Below are 18,275 nucleotides of genomic sequence, written 5' to 3'. Positions count from 1 at the left end.
TTGGTTTTCTTGTTTCAACAAGAGGGTGTTAGCTAGCCTTAGCAATTGAGGATGTCACACCTCAACATATAGGAGGTTAGTTGTAATGAATAAGTAAGAAATAAGCCTTAGGCTTGATGGTTAAGTACCTTATGCATCCTTAAGAAATCTTAGGTTTAAATCACATCTCTTCCATTTTTTCTCTTTTTATTTTCAGCAACCTAGGATGAAAATCACATTAAAATAAATATTAAATAGAGTAAAAATTGAATAAAAATGGGTAGTAGCCTACTTGGTTAAACATGTTTCTCGCCATCTCTTGCTCAAGTTTGAACCACCCCTTACCTAATTTCATATTTTTTAATTCTTTCAACCACTACAGGAAAATAGGGCTTTAGCGGCGTTTTATCAAAAAACGCCGCAAAAATTTTAAAACATAGAGCAATAGCGGCGCTTTTGGTAAAACGCCACTAAAAACCAGAGCATTAGCGGCGCTTTTGGTAAAACGCTGCTAAAAGTCATATAACCCCTAAACCCAAAAAAATCATAAACATTAATCTATAACCCCTAAAACAATAATTATTAAAATTTATGGTTATACAATATATTAAATATTTTCTTATATAATCGTAAAAGAGATAGTATTGAATTTAAAATATTGAATTAATTATCATTATAGTTTAAGGTTTATGGTTTAAGATATATGGTTTAAGGTTTAAGGTTTAGGAGTTAACTAGTTTAAGGTGTAAGGGTTTGGGGTTAATGGTTAAGGTTTAGGGTTTAGTGTTTATGGGATAGGGGTTAAGAAGTTTAGGGTTTAGATTAATTAGTATTTTTTAATTTATATATTAAACGATTTCTTATATAATTGTAAAAGAGATAATATTAATTTGAATATATTAAACTTATGATTGTAGTTTAAATTATTTAAGAGATAATAGATAAACTTTATATATATATATTAAATGGTTTAAGATTTAATCTAAAAATATTTTGATATATTAAAAATAATTCAATTCAAATTAATTCCTCTACACTTAATTTATTTAAGTGAAATTTAAACTTAAAATTTAGTCCTTATATTTTAATTTGATTAGTTTTAGTCCCTATATTTTTCAAATCGATCAATTTTATCTTTTGTACTTTTTAAAATTTATAATTTTAGTCATGATCACTTAAATGATAGCAATTATATATGTTTGGCTAAATTCTGCTATTAGTCTTGATATTATGCATAAAGTTATAGGTTGAGTTCATGTTATCCAATTACATATTATCATGTAATGTTTTAATCAAAAAGTTAATAATATTAACTATTTGGATTAATTAATAATATTATAAAAATATATAGACTAAATGATATTAAAAATTAAAGTATATGCAAAAAAATCTGAAATTTAAATATATTAGAGAGACCAAATTAAAATTTAACCATTTTAGTAAATAATAATAATACTACTACTAATAATAATAATAAAAGAGAAAAAAAAGAAAAAATTATTGGGCTGCATACGTTTTTTGGAGCCCCAAATTCCCTTTACTTTCCCAAATTTGCACAGGGTGGCGTTTTCAGAAAATGCCGGAAAAGTGCAATACCCATTTCACCAAATTTTTCACGAAATTCTAACTTAAACGTTTTCTTTTTGTTAGCCCTGATTTCCCCAAAGTTTTTCACGAAACTCTATATTTCTTCCCTAAAATCTAAAATCCCCAATTTTTCCAAATCGTTAAGTTTTCCCCCAAATCCTTCGCCCCGTGATCAAAAAATCCCATCTCCTCCGTCGCCTTCTCCCCGTGCATCGCAACTCATTCCCTCCATCGTCTTCGCCCCGTGCATCGCAACCCATCTCCTCCATCGCCTTCGCCCCGTGCATCTGCTGCATAGCCGTCTAGTGTCCCCTCTGCTGCCCGAATATATTTGGTAAATTCAACGAGGTTGTCGATTCCTCTGAACAAGGCTGACTTCACTTTTAGGTTAGTAACTACATTCACCATCGTATTTTACTTGAATATCATATTCTAGCTACCACATTTTTTGCTACAACAGCTCGGTTATTTTGATAAACAATTAAATTTATGAAATAAGATGTAGAAGTTAATACCCATATCCAAATTCACACCTGAGTTCGAGTAAGGTAGCTTGAAAAACTGCATTAACATATTTACTTGCAATAAGATACAAAGATATAAATGAATGGAGTTCTCTTTATATAGTATGTAGACATGTAGTTATGTTTTTAGTTACATCCACCAAAGATAAAGTGTTGGTCACATGTTTACTATGAAGCAGTAAGTTAGGCCAAACATATACCAGCATTGCTTTTAAACTGTTTTCTCTGCTCTCTTATCCTATATGTTAGAACGTGGAAGTGTAGTTTGTTTGAATGGGAAGTGTTTCTCCTTATCGACATGTCTTATATCTGTCTCTACGTTTGGTTGCCTGTCATAAATAATGCAAATGATTACACCCTTGTTTAGAGAATGTAATTGCAACCATTTCTTTTAATTACATCGGCTCTGGGTATTTTGTATGTACAAACATATGAGTCTGAGATGTTAAAAAAAATTGGAATTGCTTTTTGTTGGAGTGGAAAAATTTTGTTTGTCTTAGCTTTATATTTGATTTGTTCTGGATGATTTTGTTTATCAAGATATTGAAGGCTATGTCCCTACAACGCAATCATATATAACAGTAGCAGATAATGAAAATCTGTGAATGTCAGTGTAAGCATGGAAAGGAAACATGAAAGCAATGGCCTTTATTAGAAGGAGCTATGGATGGGTGGCAGAAAGAAACATGATGAAATTCTGGCCACCAGAGTTAACCTCTCAATGTATATAAAACCCTGCTAGAAACCCTGCTAGTATATCTTAACATCTTGCTTGTTCCTGTATGTTAACTTCTTTATCTTTATTTTTTGTAGCATCTTCTCTCTGTATTATTCTTACTCAACTGTACTTGATTTAGGAGGGAAAATGCTGTAGCATTGAATTTATCAAGCTTCTTGAATTTATCAGGCTGCAGTGCTAGCAATGGATGATACGGTATTAGATGTTGATCAAGTGGAAAATCTCATAAAATTTTGTCCAACTAAAGAGGAAATGGAACTTCTCAAGGTGATGCTTTAGCATAAGCATATAAATATATTCAGTATTGTATTTAAGCTATTTAGAATTGCTTTTTACATGGTATACATTTACCATTAGAAGTTTGTCTTCTTTGATTGTGATTTACCCTCTTTTTATTTTTTAGAACTACACTGGTGACAAGGAAAGTCTAGAGAAGTGTGAACAGGTCTGCATTTTCTCTCTAACCATATTTTCTCAATTTTTCAAATTGTTAGACTTGGGTTTTTACATAGCTGGACTGATAGATGGTTCATTTCCATTGACATGCTAAATATACTATTTTTCTAAAAATTATTTGTCTTTGTCTTCATGTTCTTCTAAAATTTGACCTTCTAATATCTTTCCTCCAGAGCATTTGGCTCAGTAGTTGGTGCATGCTTCCCCCTACTCAAAGAGCTGGATTCAAGTCCCCCCATCTCCCAATATAAGAAAACTCTTTATGCCATTCAGTTTAAGAAATTTCTTTTAAAACTGAGATACTTTGGTATGATAGGGAATACATTTTTCTGGCTAGGTCACTTCGAATGACTGAATTACTGCTTTCTTTTTATTCGGTTTTTAGGGAGTGAGGGGAACACAATGGAAAACTTGTCCTCCCTCCCCTCTTCCGCCAAGTTCTTTTTATTTTCCTCTCTTCCTTCTTCTAATGAAAGGAGACTATAATTTCATGTACTGATGTTGGAATTTATACTGCTTGTTAAAAGATGAAGATTGTACTTTTGATACCTAGTCCTATATTTCCCTACTATATTTTTGGAACAATTTATGTCTGATAATTTCTCAATAAAGATAGTAATGTTAGCTAAATTTGTTCAGTGATGTGGATTATTCATGAGCATAAATACAGTTAAGATTTTCTGACTGAAAGTTCAAGCATAGGGAGCTTATCTGAAAAAAAATCATTTTGTTTACTTATGGGTTTATTCTTATTCTAAGAGATATAAACTAGATTACTCTATATATTTACCTATGGAAAGAAGTGTGCTATGGAAGGGTGTATATGGTTGTAAATTTAGTAGAGTGATAGGTTTGTCCTCCTTTTGACTTTGTGGTTCATTTGAAGAAGAAAAATAGAAGGATGTTTCAAGGAAGAATTACCCTTTAACAATCTCCTGTTCTGTACTCCCTTGTTATAATTTAAAAAGGCAGCAGTGGCTGAAACTGCAAGAGGCTATTGATTTTATATCTCTGTTCTGGTAAAGTGGGCTTTGTGCTTCAGTCAGAGCTGCCTTGGTTCTTAGTGGTAGTATGGGTTCTTTCTAATTCAAAAATGAGAAAGAGGAGGAAAGAATTGGCAGATAATGTATCTTTCAAAAATGATGAAAGTGCCACGAGTAGAGTCAAAACTAAGAGTGTTTTGTTTCAAGATTCAGTTCCGAACTCAGGTTTGGCGGTATCTCCATAGTAAATCTGATTTGATAAATTTACAATATTATTCAATAATTAATCTCCTTCTTGTTTCTCCTTTTTCTTTTATTGAATCACTTGTTTATCCTCTGTTCTTACATTTTTTTACCACCTGCAGGTTTCTGAATTTAAAAGGAGCTTAAATACTGTAAATTCTACATCTAATGAGGTATATCATTAATGTTGTATGTTTTATTTGTTTTTCATTTTTTACAACTTTTTCTGACCAACAATTTATTTGTTACATATATGTTTTATTTTATTTTAATCGTTAATTGTATGTCACTAATGCTTAATTGTTATAATTTTTACATAAATGTTTTTTTTTTACTCGAGGCTAAGAAGTTAGCATCACAATATCAAAAGGAAGCGGACAAATGCAATTCGGGTATGGAGACGTGCGAAGAAGTAAGGGAGAAAGCTGAAGAAGCACTGTCGGCTCAAATGAAATTAACAGCAATGTGGGAAATAAGAGCTCGTCAGAAAGGGTGGAGAGAAAAGGTCGCCAAATCTAATGCATTTCCTTATTTCATTTAAGTAACTTCATTATAATGTCTTATTTTATTGATATTTTTATATTTAATCTAGTTTTTATTATTTATTTTAGTTTTGATTCTAAATTTTTATTTTTATTTTAATATTTAAGATAACTTGAGTTCTAACTTTTGGATTTTAATTGTGTTATTAATTTATTATTTTAAATTCTAAATTTAAATTCATTAATTTTTGTGTTTAGTTTTAAAGTTAAAATTTTAATAGAAAATTTTTATATTTATATCATTCAATATTTTGATAATGAATTTTAAATTTTTTATACTTTTCATGACTTTTATAATATTTTATAATTTTTTTTTTGAATTTCATGACATTTAGCGGCCTTTTTTCAGATAAACGCCGCAAACTTTAGCGGCATTGGCAATAGTGGCGTTTTTAGTGGCGCTTGGAAAAATGCTGCAAATAGTTTTAATGGCACTTAAAAGCGCCGCTAAAGGCCTAAAAAACGCTGCTAAAAGTCAATTTTGCTGTAGTGAACCAAAATTTTGGTTAAATCACCCTATAGCCCATAAAAGTTTGAAAACCTAGATATTTAATCTGTTTTCCTAATTACCTTAGGATTTTGATTTCTTTTCTCATTCAACTTGAATTCTCCCTCTTTTCCCTTTAAATTCTTCTTTTCTTTCTCTTCCTTTTCTTTTCATCAAATTGGTCATTTCATTGCTAAAATTATTTTTTCTCTCGATATAAAATCAATCCCCAATAAATCAATCCTCTACATATTGTTGAATTTATCATTTATAGCCTCCATAATTCCATCAAGTGCAATAATGTCTAATTCTAAAATTTAGACCCCAAATTTTGTAGAATTTCTACTCGATTTTAATCTTTCAAATCAATTAGACATTTTTTAACGATTCTTGACAAATCTTTTGTTAAAATCAACAAATCTTGATAAATCTTGGAAATCAAATGTTAACTGTATGAAATTATCATTTGAATGACCCGTTTCAAGCACATCGGACCAGATTTGGACGTGAGGGACATCGCTCGGAATATCAGTGAAAGGTGTGTTCTTTTACAAATGAATCGAGAAAAATTGTGCCTCGAAATAGGACCACACGGCTCCTCACACGACCATGTTCCCCTAAAACCCTAGGTTTTTCCATTCTCACACGGCCAGCCTGTCACATGGCCTTGCCACATGACCATGTACCCCCTCCACATGGTCCAATCACATGGCCATTTGTCCTTATTTCTTTGATTTTACAATTTTCCCCTATTTTTTAGATTTTACAATCTGTCCCCTACTTTACAAATTTTACATCTTTCCCAAAATTTTATGATATGTTTAGTTTAGTCCCTAATTGATTCCAATTTTTTTTAGTATATTATATTATCCAATTAAGTCATCGATACTATGAATTATGTCAAAACCCATGAATTGATTGATGTATTAATATGATGAGTATAATTGCATGAATTGTGAACAATATGTATGACTATTGCTTTACTGTTTGTGATTGTACGTATAGTATGCTTTATGACACCGTTAAATAGAAAACTTAATAAGCATGACTTTTGCTACTGAGTTGAACTGTTATAAGCATATAAATTGCTATTGTATCGATATGATATAAGCATATTGATTTCTACCTTATTGTTCTGTTGAAAGCGTAATTAAATGCTATCATATTGATATGTTTGATCTTGTCTTATTGCATTGCTTAGGGTGGGACTATATGTACGGAGGAAGTGTTAGCAACTTGTCTACACTATTTAGTGGTTTATCCACACCGTATTAGCAGGTTTAATATGCAAATGTGTTGTGCATCCACAACCTACTGGCAACTTATCTAAAAAAAATTTTCATCAAAAAACTTCAGTGGTTCATCCACCATTTTTATTATTAGTGGTTTATCCACAACATACTAGTAGTACATCTATAATGTTAGTGGTTCATCCACGCCGTGGTGTGAAGATAGAGGAGTTTTGGGGAACAACTACTGTGGGGTGTAGTGGGGTTTGGTAGGACCTATTTTGATTAATTGAAATTGCATTGCATTCATAAGACATATTCATGGCTTTGAACATTGAGATATTATGTTGATGAATTGATTTGATTTATCCATATTATATATTCTTGATTAATTGTGATTTATTCTATGAATTGATATTCTATATGTTTGTCTACTGTTTGTACTGGTTTTCTTGTGATTAAACTCACATTGAGCTTCATAACTCACTCCCCTTTTGTTCTCTATCTTTAGAGATAACCCACTAGGTTAGGACACGGACACAACATTCGGAGAGACTCGGCTCGGTTTTGTCTATTATGATATTTTGGATTTATTATTTGAAACTTTCCGTTATTTAGAAATTGTAATGTTTTATTTAAATTGTGGCATGAGACTTAACTTTTTAGGGACTATTCAGCATGCATGACCTTTAATTTTGATTAGGTTATTAAAATTAGGAAATTTAATTATTTGTGCATGAAATACAGCTTCTATTAAAAGTAATATTAGGTATAAATTTATCCACTACTAGATCATAAATTTTTAAGTATTAAATAAACTGGAAATTAATTAAGTTTCAAAAAGTAGTCACCATTGTATAGAAAGTTAAGCTAAACCGATTTTTGAAAAGCCCGTAAACTTTCTTTGAAAAGAGACGAAAGTTTTCTACCAAAATAAACTAATATTTTAAAATAATTGTTTTATAAACCCCGATCACTTCTAGGCCATTTTAATGGCTGATGTAATCTTCCGGATTCGGGCCTAATGTCTAGGCCGGATTGAAAATGTTATAAAGAATTTGACAAAAACAAAACATATGAAAAACTGGATAATACCCTCTTCTACAAACAAAAACCTTTCTCTCCAAAGTGTAATCCATATATTTTTCTTAGTTTTTGAATTAAAACTAGTTAATTATTTAATGGAATTAGTGGGTTTTTATCTTTTGGTGTTAGGATGAAAGAGAAGGATTTGATATTGAAAAATTACCCAAATGAAGATGAAGAATTTATTAAATGAGATGAATTTTGATGCTGAAGAAGATAAAGGATCAAGAATTACGCAGATGATTCGTTATTTTTTGTTAAAAATATTTAATTATTTTTTTATAATTTTTAGATTTTCAAGATTATATATATTTATATGTTTAAATGTTTATATATTTAATAAAAAATCATATATTTTTATAAAAGAAAGACATGCGGTGTGATTTGATTGGCCACTAATTTTTTTTAATGTCACTTAGTGAAATGGATTACAAGCTATAATAGTATGATATTTTAGTACTAAATTAGGACAAAAAAAGTTTAGGTGTCAAAGTGAGAAAATTAGTATAATTCAGGGGCCAAATAATAAATTAAGTTTTTTTCAAATAATGAATTATAAATTATTTTAATGATTTTAGTATCTCATGACAGAGAGAAAACTAGTATAATTCAGGGGCCAAATAATAAATTAAGTTTTTTTCAAATAATGAATTATAAATTATTTTAATGATTTTAGTATCTCATGACAGATATATCAACTCCGTTCAATAAATTATCAAAACAAACCAAGATTACAATAAAAAATAAGTAAAAATTTTTAAAATTTTTAAATTTTAATAAATAACCATTATTAAAATAACATGAAAATTTTATTTGATTGGTCGAAATTAGGATATCCACTATTAGTAGTGACTAATATATTCACCACAAAAACTCTTTAAAAAGTTTAAGTGATTAACAAAAAAATGTTCTATTTTCATGACTAAAAATCAAACCTCTAATTATATAATTAATAACCTAAAAACATTGACTTTTTTTTTTTAACAAACAATGCACAAAAAGACCTAACTAGAATATAAGATAGCAAACAATTCAATAATTAACTAACATCATACTTTTATAAGTATCATCATACTTAAGCAAGGTTTAACATTTTAACTAATGTATAATAAGAACGCATTTCATCATGAGCTTACATAGATTTAGAGAGTCACATGCAAGATTAAAATATTGTTGAAAATTTTAAAATATCTCAAAACAATTAAATTATACATTCTTAAAAAAAATTGCAAACTTTGTTTATAAGTTATTATACTTTATTGGATTAATACGAATTAAGTTAAGAGTGTAGATTCATGTATTGGGCTCAAAAGGCTAGTTGAATTATATTTGAACCCGTTTGTTTTTGGAAATGTTTTAATGTTCAAGAAAAGTGAATTTCTTAATTTGTAACACATATATTAGCCAAGAGGGACTTAACCGATTAAAGTTATTTTTAGTTAAGTTTAGATTCATTGAATCATTTCAAACTATTTTTAATTCAATTCACTTAACTTTGCTATTTTTAACTAGTGAAACTTCTGTATATACCATAACTCATTTTCACTCTCGACATATCTCAAAAATCTATCATTTTCATCTTGCTCCTCCTCTCTTCTTTTTGAGTTTGTCAAGTATTTATCTAATAGAATTTATTATTAGAATTTTATTTTCATTTTATAATAGAAAAATTTGTTAAATTTTAAAAGATACATTATACGACAAAATATCCTTAAAAATAATATCTTACATACCTCAAGCTGATTTGTTAAATTAATGAATATTTGCTAACGCATGTAACCTAAGCTGTAATACAATATCAGACATTCAACCTAAAATCAATTAATAACATACAAAGAGACCCATGATGACAAAATTAAATCAATTTAAAATAGCATTTCTTTAAGAATTTATTGGTCCAAAAGTATTATTAATTAGGGGTAGAAATTGAGATTGAGGATGAGAAATAAACAAGATGGACCCACAAATGATACGGTAAGATAGGAGCATTTGATTCTAAAAGGATATGATGATTGTGGGAGCAAAAAGAAGTGTATTTTAGGCAAATGGTAGAAGGGGTGGTGTTGGAGATAAGGTTTCAGATGTGTTCCCTCCTGCCTTTTGTCTGCATTTCTACTTCTCCTTTTATTGCTACTAATCTATTCTCTTTTTATTTGGTGTCTGACTAAATGTAAATTATAATTTTAAATTTCTTTTCTTTTTTTTATATTTTTTAAAGGATTATATTTGTACTTATTATAGGCATCTATACTCTTAGAATAATAGATCTTTAGTTGCTACACTTTAAGCACTATTACAAGCATCTATACCTTTGATCAATTTTTATATTTAAAATAACAGAACAAGATTAATCATTGATGCCTGACATAAGCATGAAACAGCTGTTCTTTTTAGTGTTAATTGCTTCTCTAAATTAGAAGTGGGTTAATACAAAGGATTGTTGCATCTAAGAAGAAAAGTTGAGACAATATTAAGGAATAAAATAATAGATAACTTGTATGTTGTATTAGGTAAAAGATTATTCTTTGCTATTAATTTCTTACTGGGTACGCAATTCTTAAACGTGAAACCATCTTCTCTGCCCATTAAATAATGAAATCACGTTGTCAACACCATTACTATGAAACTTGTATAATAAAAAAAATTCCTTTTAGATATTTATGTTATATAATTTGTTCATTTTAATTATTCCCATTAAAATTTTTAATGAAAATCTAACATGACATGTTTTGAAATGTGGATCAATCATTGAATGTTACATTGCACAATTTACCATGTCATAAATATTGCATACCACTTTAAAGGATTAAAATATAATTTGCTTAATATTAACTATGAACCAAAATAAAACATTTTATTATTTTCAGGGTTTGGGTTCTGACCCGCCCCAGCAGCCGTCGACCAAGTACTGTCTGAAGCTGTCTCCTCCCGAATCAATTCAGCTGCTGCTTCTTTGCTCTCCTCAACCATTCAAAACAGCCAGCCCGAAGCTGTCTCCTCCCGATTAGATTCAGCCGCTGCTTCCTCGCTCTCCTCAACCGTTCAAAACAGCAAGCCATCGCCCCTGAGCCGAACCACGAACCAATTTTAGTTCCAAACTATGAATCGCTCTTCAGAACCAATCTGCTGTATATTGAGACCAATTTTGAAGGTTTTAATAGCCTTGGTTTCACACTTTTTGTTGCTTTCTTAAGGTTTTATCCTCAGTTCCAATTTTTTTTTATTAATGTATCATCTTATCTTACACGATGTACCAAAGAATAAACATGCTAAAAATCACAGCATATATTGGAGTTAAAGCTGAAGGTCATTAATCTAACTTTAGTTCTTCCATGATAGGAAGCACATAGCTAATTTCTATAGTAACTTATTTTGCAATCAGTGGGAACATATTCAATGTGTCTAATGCAAATTATTGATCTTGCAGACTTTCCATCAAATTATTTAAACTCTTTGAGGATATATAGTTTCTGAGTTTTGGCATTGTAACACCCTAAACTCGGCCTAGACGTCCAGATTAAATCCCGAGAGTTACATTGTCGATGTTAGGAAAACCACATTTATAAACGCATTCAAAATGAAACCATTCAACATATTATAATTATCACAGCAATTAACTATCTATTTAATCTTCTCAACCATCATAATGTCATGGAAAGTTGAAAGTACTAGTAGTAAAGTTAAAAGAAAAGATAAACGGATTGACAGAGCTCCTGCAACGACAGCCCGTTCAAGTCTGAGAGCCACCTAAAACCCAATCAACAACAAAATGAGTGGTGGACCCAGTGCATATAAAACGTGTATTCAATTAAAGCACATTTATAAGGTAATTCCCTTATCCCAAGATTCAATTAGATAACAAAAGCAATTTCAGATACAGAATAAATCAGATACATATGCAGTTATACCTACCCCATCCGCTACACACCATCTTCGTCCATCCCAACACACCGTTAAGGGAGTTTAATGCCCAACCATTCCTACACACCATAAAGTGTCTATCTGACACGTTTACTGAGACGCAGACTATTGCTAGATCAAATTGTGGCAGAGTGCCAGATTCACACATATATATATATAACATGGCTCAACCACTGATCTAAAGCAAATTACTTCTTCTTTTACAAATATCTCAACCCATGCAAATGCAGATTACAGATATCAACAACATGTGTTCAGTCATTCAATTCATAAATAGTTAATATAGATCGATAACATTAACAATTATTACAGTATATTTGTATTTATACAATTCAAATCAAAGTCCCAGAGCATCAGATAGTCCTCATACATTCAAATTCAGATCATAAATACATGGTGGAGGTCAGTGCTCATGTTAGACAACACTCACGGTCTCAGAAACATGATTTGAGTCCTATTTATATGTCACACGGCCTGGCACATGCCCATGTCGTCTGCTCGTGTGGTTCTAAATCGTGAATAGCAAGTCAAATAGCCTACACACATGCCCGTGTCCTTACCAATGTGGCTCACACGGCCTGATCATTGCCCGTGTCATCTGCCCGTATGAGTCTAAATTGCAAATAGTGAGTTACACGGCTAACCACACGGCCTGGCACACGATTGTGTGGCATCGACAGCCACGTATTCCAGCGTCTAAAATTCACAAAAATTGTGACAGCCCAAAATTGACCCTAGTCGGGAAGTGGTTTCGGGACCGTTAAACCGAGTCACCGAAATGTTTGAATGTGATATTTATTGTCTAGAATATGTAACTATGAATGTGTGAAAATTTCAAGCTTCGATTTAGTCGATTGCATGTGAATTAAGTCAATAGGACTTATGTGAGAAAATTTTAAAATGTGATAGGTCAATGCGTAAGGACCTATTAGTGCATGTGGGAAAAAGGGGGGCTTGCATGTCAAATTCCCCCTCCTAATAAGTAGTGGCCGGCCATGCTATGGGTGGAAACATGTTGGGAACATGTTGGCCTAGTGAGGTATGTAGGATAAAATATAATAAGAAGTATGGGGAAATAAAGAAATGGAAAAAGGAAAGGATGTGTGTAATTGTTTCTTCCCCTCCCCATTGCCGTGAAAGTAAGAAGGAAAAACAAAAAAAAAGTGTCCATCTTTCTTCATTTCCCCTTGGCCGAATGTTCTAAGGAAGGAAGAAAAACAAGTTGTGTTTTTTTTGGTTCTTCTTGGCCGGATTGAAAGAAAGAATTGGGGCAAAAACATTCGGTCACTTGAAGCTTGAGAAGGGGGGGATGGGTGAAGAAAACTAAGTGTTCATCTTTGTTTCTTCTAAGCCGAATGTGAAGGAAGAATAGGGGAGAAACACCACTCGGTCATCCTAGGCTTAAACTAAGGTAAAAAGTTTATGTTAAAATTTGATTTTGGGAATGAATAAAGCTTTCGGCCATAGTAGTCAATAAAGAATATGGCTGTTGTTTCATATTAATTTGGACGAATCATGGTGGATGGGCGTTTGAGCCAAACAAATGATCATATGTATGCATTAGATGCTAAGTAGAAAGAATCGGCTATCATGTTGGATGCTATTGCCGAATATGAACTTGGTTATATTTGAGTAATGTATGTGTTTTGAGTTGACGGCATGAAAAGAAGGCTTAAAATGTGTTATAAACAAATTATATGTTAAACTAAGGTTTGCTAAATTACCATTTTTCCTTGCCGAATATGTGCTTAATTAAAGAAGAGTTTGTGTTGAAGGTTAAATAATTTAGATAATTATTAATCTAAGTCTAAGCTAGGTAAAGTAAATGATTGTGGCTTAATTGTTTTAGGGCAAGTGGCTATTATGGTGAAATGCAAATTCGGTCATGGAATTTAATGTATTTCTTATTGAATTTTGATAAATTTTGTTATAAGAAATATTAAGGATGAAATTGAGTTGGCTATTTAAATGACATTAATTTTTGGTATTAAGTTGAATTGGAAAGTTGATAAATGTGTAAATATGACTTAGGGCTTATATATGCATTCGGCATTAGCTAAGGAGTGAGAATTTGATAGTTGATGTATATGTAAATGGGTAGTGTTAATTGAATGTGATTTATTTGGTGATAATCGTAGTGGTTAAACTAGTTAAATTATTGATTTAGCTCAAGGAGTTAAAGGAGGTGAATCGAGCAAAGGCAAAGAAAAGGTCATCGAGTAGCCGAGTTGGAACCGTCTTACCCAACACGAGGTAAGTCGTTAAGCATGTAGTTGGTATTATTTCAAATGGTCATAATGTTTATGTATTGATGCTGAATGGAATGAATAAATATACATATATATATATGCATGTACGTATGTGATGATGAAATTGTTGAATGAAAAGAGAAGAGGTAAGATGTACTGAGTTGTTGATCTCGGCACTAAACGTGCGGGTATAACCATTTATGACCATGAGATTGGCGCTAAGTGCGCGGGATTAAATTGTACAGCACTAAGTGTGCGATTTGACTATGTTGCACTAAGTGTGCGAAACGAATATGATGCACTAAGTGTGCGAATTGACCATGCGGCACTAAGTGTGCGAGTTTGACTATGTAGCACTAAGTGTGCGATTTGATTACGTAGCACTAAGTGTGCGAGTTGATTATATAGCACTGAGTGTGCGGACTCAATATACATTCGTGAATCATTATGGACACTATGTGTGCGACACCATTGAGTCGATCGCGGACAGCGGATCGGGTAAGTGTCCTGAGTACATGGCTAATAGGTGCTATGCTTATACTTGGTGTTGAGCCCGATAAGTTTGAACCTATGTGACAAATATACTTGAAGTCACGTACATAAAATTTATCGTAGGATGGGTGAAAGGCCGTTTAGTCGTTTGATTGTAACGAAAATAAATTGATTTATGAAAATGCTTCAATGTCCTATTGATGAGTATATGGAATGTGAATGCATGAATTGATATGAAATTGAATCGATAGGTGGGAGGAACTATGGTATGGTTCGGTATGGATGGAGTAAATTGTCTCGTTCCATTTTGTTTCCTCTTGTGATAATGTTATTGATGGATGGTAGTACATTGCTTATGACTTACTGAGTTATAAACTCACTCGGTGTTTCCTTGTCACCCATTATAGGTTGCTTGGACTCATCTATTTTTGCGGGGTCAGGTCGTCATCGAAGTCATCACACCGGATAACAAGTTTTGGTACTTTCTTCTTAGTTGGCTTAGAACATTTTGGCATGTATAAGCTATTACGTTGTGTTTGAACTTTGGCATGTAAACTTTAAGCCATGCGAAAATGGCACGAATGTTCGATTGAGTTGGATCAAGGGTAGACATGAAATGGATCTAGTTACTTTCGTAACAGATGCTGGCAGCAGCAGTGTCATGAGATTGAAAAATCACTAAAAATAGTAGGAGTGGAATTAATTGATGAATAAATTATGTAATCGAAGCTCGATGAGTCTGTTTCCATGAGGAAGTAACGAAAAGATCATATGGGCAGTATATTAAGAGATAATCAGATTTTTGTGGGACAGGGCCAGAACGGTTTCTGGATTTCCTGCTCCGACTTTGGAAATTCATTATAAATTAACCAGAGATAATTAGGGGTCTTACCATATATGTATAGATTCCTCTCTGAGTCTAGTTTTCATAGAAATAAACGGAATCAGTATTGAAGCCCCGTGCAGGGAGATATTCAAGTCGTAATGGGCAAAGGTCAGTGTAGTCGACCCCTGCAACATGGGAGACTTTGACTAATAAACTGTACTAATTGGCCCAACCAAAAATTCTAGAAAAAAATACATAGATGGGCACATGAGTATAGTTTCTAGGAAAAATTACAAAACTGATTTTCGAGTTACGAAACTCAAGATATGATTTTTAAAACGACTAGTACACAGATTGGGCAGTGTCTGGAAAATAAATTTTATAAGGGGTTAAAGTCAGTTAACACCTCGTGTTCGACTCCGGTGTCGATTTCGGGTTCGGGGTGTTACATTTGATTGGTATCAGAGCCATGGTTTAGTCGGTTCTAGGACTACCATAGCACGTATGAGTCTAGCTATACATGCCTTAATGTTAATGTTTAAAAGGGTGATGAATTCTGACGGTTGAAATGTTTTTGTTTTGATTAGTAAATGGATCCCGGTGTAGAAAGAACCCTAGCGGATGACGTTGAGAGCGTAGCGGCTGCTCTTGCACAAGGGACGCCGCCTGTTGAACCTCAGTCATCTGCGAATAATCAAGGTGAGGGGGCTAAACAAGCCTTCTTTACCATGATGAATGAGTGGGTCGCGCAATATGCCCGAACCAACCCGGCTGTCCAACAATTCCCAAATTTGAATAATCCACCCCAAGAGCCTGTAATGCCATCAGTCGCTGATCCTGTGAGGCTGAGTAAGCCACCTGTAGACTTGATTAGGAAGCGTGGGGCCGAGGAGTTCAAGGCCATAGTAACTGATGATGCCGAAAGGGCCGAGTTCTGGCTTGATAACACCATTCGGGTGTTCGATGAATTGTCATGCACACCTGACGAATGTCTAAAATGTGCTGTATCTCTGTTGCGAGACTCAGCCTACTATTGGTGGAGGACCTTGATTTCCATAGTCCCGAACGAGCGAGTAACTTGGGACTTCTTTCAAACGGAATTCCGAAAGAAATTTATTAGCCAACGGTTCATTGATCAGAAGCGTAAGGAGTTCTTGGAACTCAAGCAAGGCCGTATGACTGTATCTGAATACGAACATGAATTCGTAAGACTCAGTAGGTATGCCCGGGAGTGTGTAGCTGATGAGGTTGCTATGTGCAAAAGGTTCGAGGAAGGATTGAATGAAGATTTAAAGCTACTAATGAGTATTTTGGAAATAAAAGAATTCGTAACACTAGTCGAACGAGCCTGCAAGGCGGAAGAACTTGGAAAGGAGAAGAGGAAGGCTGAATTTGAAGCTAGAGATTATCGTAAAAGATCGACGGGTAAAGCTCCGTTCTCAGCTGTAAAGAAGTTCAGGGAGGACATTAATAAGTCGAGGGCGACTGCGGGAATTTCCATCAGGGCAAGAGCATCGATGGGCTCCCGAGCTACTTCGGTAGCTAGTGTGGGCAATAATCGTCACGAGAAACCTGAATGTCCCCAATGTGGAAGACGACACCTAGGTGAATGTTGGGGCAAGTCTACTAGCAGGGCCTGTTACGGATGCGGTTCGAAGGACCACTTCATTAGAGATTGCTCGAAGCTGGATGAGAAGAATAAGATTCAAGGTGCAAGACCTAGTGGAGTGTCATCTAGAGGTAGACCACCGAGAATTTTAGGAGGCAGGGGTGGTAGTCAGAGGGGGGCCTCTGATACGGCCGATCGCGCCGAGAACCATATTCCTGCTAGAGCATATGCCATTCGCGCACGAGAGGAGGCATCCTCCCCCGACGTCATCACTGGTACCTTCACTCTCTTTGATACTAATGTGATTGCATTGATTGACCCTGGTTCTACTCATTCATATGTATGCGAAACCTTAGCAACCAGTAAGACTCTACCTGTTGAGTCTACTGAGCTCGTAATTCGAGTATCAAACCCTTTGGGTCAATGCGTACTTGTTGATAAAGTGTGTAAGAGATGCCCTCTAATAATCCGAGAATCCTGTTTTCCGGCCGATTTGATGCTTTTGCCGTTCGACGAGTTTGATGTTATTCTTGGTTTGGATTGGTTAACCGCGCATGATGCGGTTGTGAATTGCAAAAGCAAGACTATCGATTTGAGGTGCGCAAATAACGAAATAATCCGAGTTGAGTCTGCGGACTTAAGGGGGTTGCCAGCTGTAATATCAGCAATGTTGGCCCAGAAATATGTAAGGAAAGGGTGCGAAGCATACCTCGCGTATGTACTTGATGACAAGGAGTTAGAAAAGAAACCCGAATCGGTGCCGGTGGTTTGTGAATACCCGGATGTTTTTCCTGAAGAGTTACCGGGTTTGCCACCTGTTCGGGAGGTAGAGTTTGGTATTGAGCTTGTACCTGGAACTACGCCAATTTCAATCGCTCCGTATCGTATGGCACTAACCGAGTTAAAAGAGTTGAAAGCTCAGTTGCAAGAATTGACGGATAGAGGTTTCGCTCGACCGAGTTTCTCACCTTGGGGTGCACCAGTATTGTTCGTGAAAAAGAAGGACGGAACCATGAGGTTGTGCATTGACTATCGTCAACTGAATAAAGTGACGATAAAGAATAAGTATCCGTTACCGCGTATTGATGATCTGTTCGATCAATTAAAGGGAGCATCGGTGTTTTCAAAGATAGATTTGAGATCGGGTTATTATCAGTTACGGATTCGAGATTCGGACGTACCCAAAACTGCTTTCAGAACGAGGTACGGTCACTACGAGTTCTTAGTGATGCCGTTTGGGCTCACTAATGCCCCTGCGGTGTTTATGGATTTGATGAATCGGATCTTCAGGCCGTATTTGGATCGGTTCGTAGTTGTGTTTAT

At 33.9% G+C, this 18,275-nt stretch overlaps 1 protein-coding gene across 8 annotated transcripts; it reads left to right on the top strand.

Moving 5' to 3' along the window:
- The first annotated feature begins 1,454 nt into the window (after window positions 1–1,454).
- LOC107916595 (putative formin-like protein 15b) lies at window positions 1,455–5,121 on the top strand. Of its 8 annotated transcripts, none has more exons than XM_041111413.1 (6): window positions 1,482–1,953; window positions 2,703–2,870; window positions 2,998–3,096; window positions 3,233–3,274; window positions 4,634–4,684; window positions 4,852–5,121. In XM_041111413.1, the coding sequence occupies exons 3-6, from the start codon at window positions 3,013–3,015 to the stop codon at window positions 5,050–5,052; spliced, it is 378 nt and encodes a 125-aa protein (XP_040967347.1). In that variant the 5' UTR covers window positions 1,482–1,953; window positions 2,703–2,870; window positions 2,998–3,012; the 3' UTR covers window positions 5,053–5,121. The 8 variants fall into 8 exon arrangements, with proteins under 8 accessions (XP_040967342.1, XP_040967347.1, XP_040967337.1 ...); XM_041111403.1 differs by having other exon boundaries at window positions 2,948–3,096; XM_041111396.1 differs by having other exon boundaries at window positions 1,527–1,953; window positions 2,703–2,813.
- Window positions 5,122–18,275: the final 13,154 nt, after the last annotated feature.

Source organism: Gossypium hirsutum, chromosome A01, assembly GCF_007990345.1.
Source record: "Gossypium hirsutum isolate 1008001.06 chromosome A01, Gossypium_hirsutum_v2.1, whole genome shotgun sequence".
NCBI classification, from domain to species: Eukaryota; Viridiplantae; Streptophyta; class Magnoliopsida; order Malvales; family Malvaceae; genus Gossypium; species Gossypium hirsutum.
Note: the sequence above shows the minus strand (reverse complement) of the source record. Positions and strands in the feature narration are given on the sequence as shown.

Coding starts and splice junctions, on each gene's coding strand:
- LOC107916595 (XM_041111408.1), top strand. CDS start 3,013: ATGGATGATACGGTATTAGATGTTGATCAAGTGGAAAATCTCATAAAA. Junction 3,275..4,633: donor GTCTAGAGAAGTGTGAACAG/GTCTGCATTTTC, acceptor TACCACCTGCAG/GTTTCTGAATTTAAAAGGAG. Junction 4,685..4,851: donor TAAATTCTACATCTAATGAG/GTATATCATTAA, acceptor TTTTTACTCGAG/GCTAAGAAGTTAGCATCACA.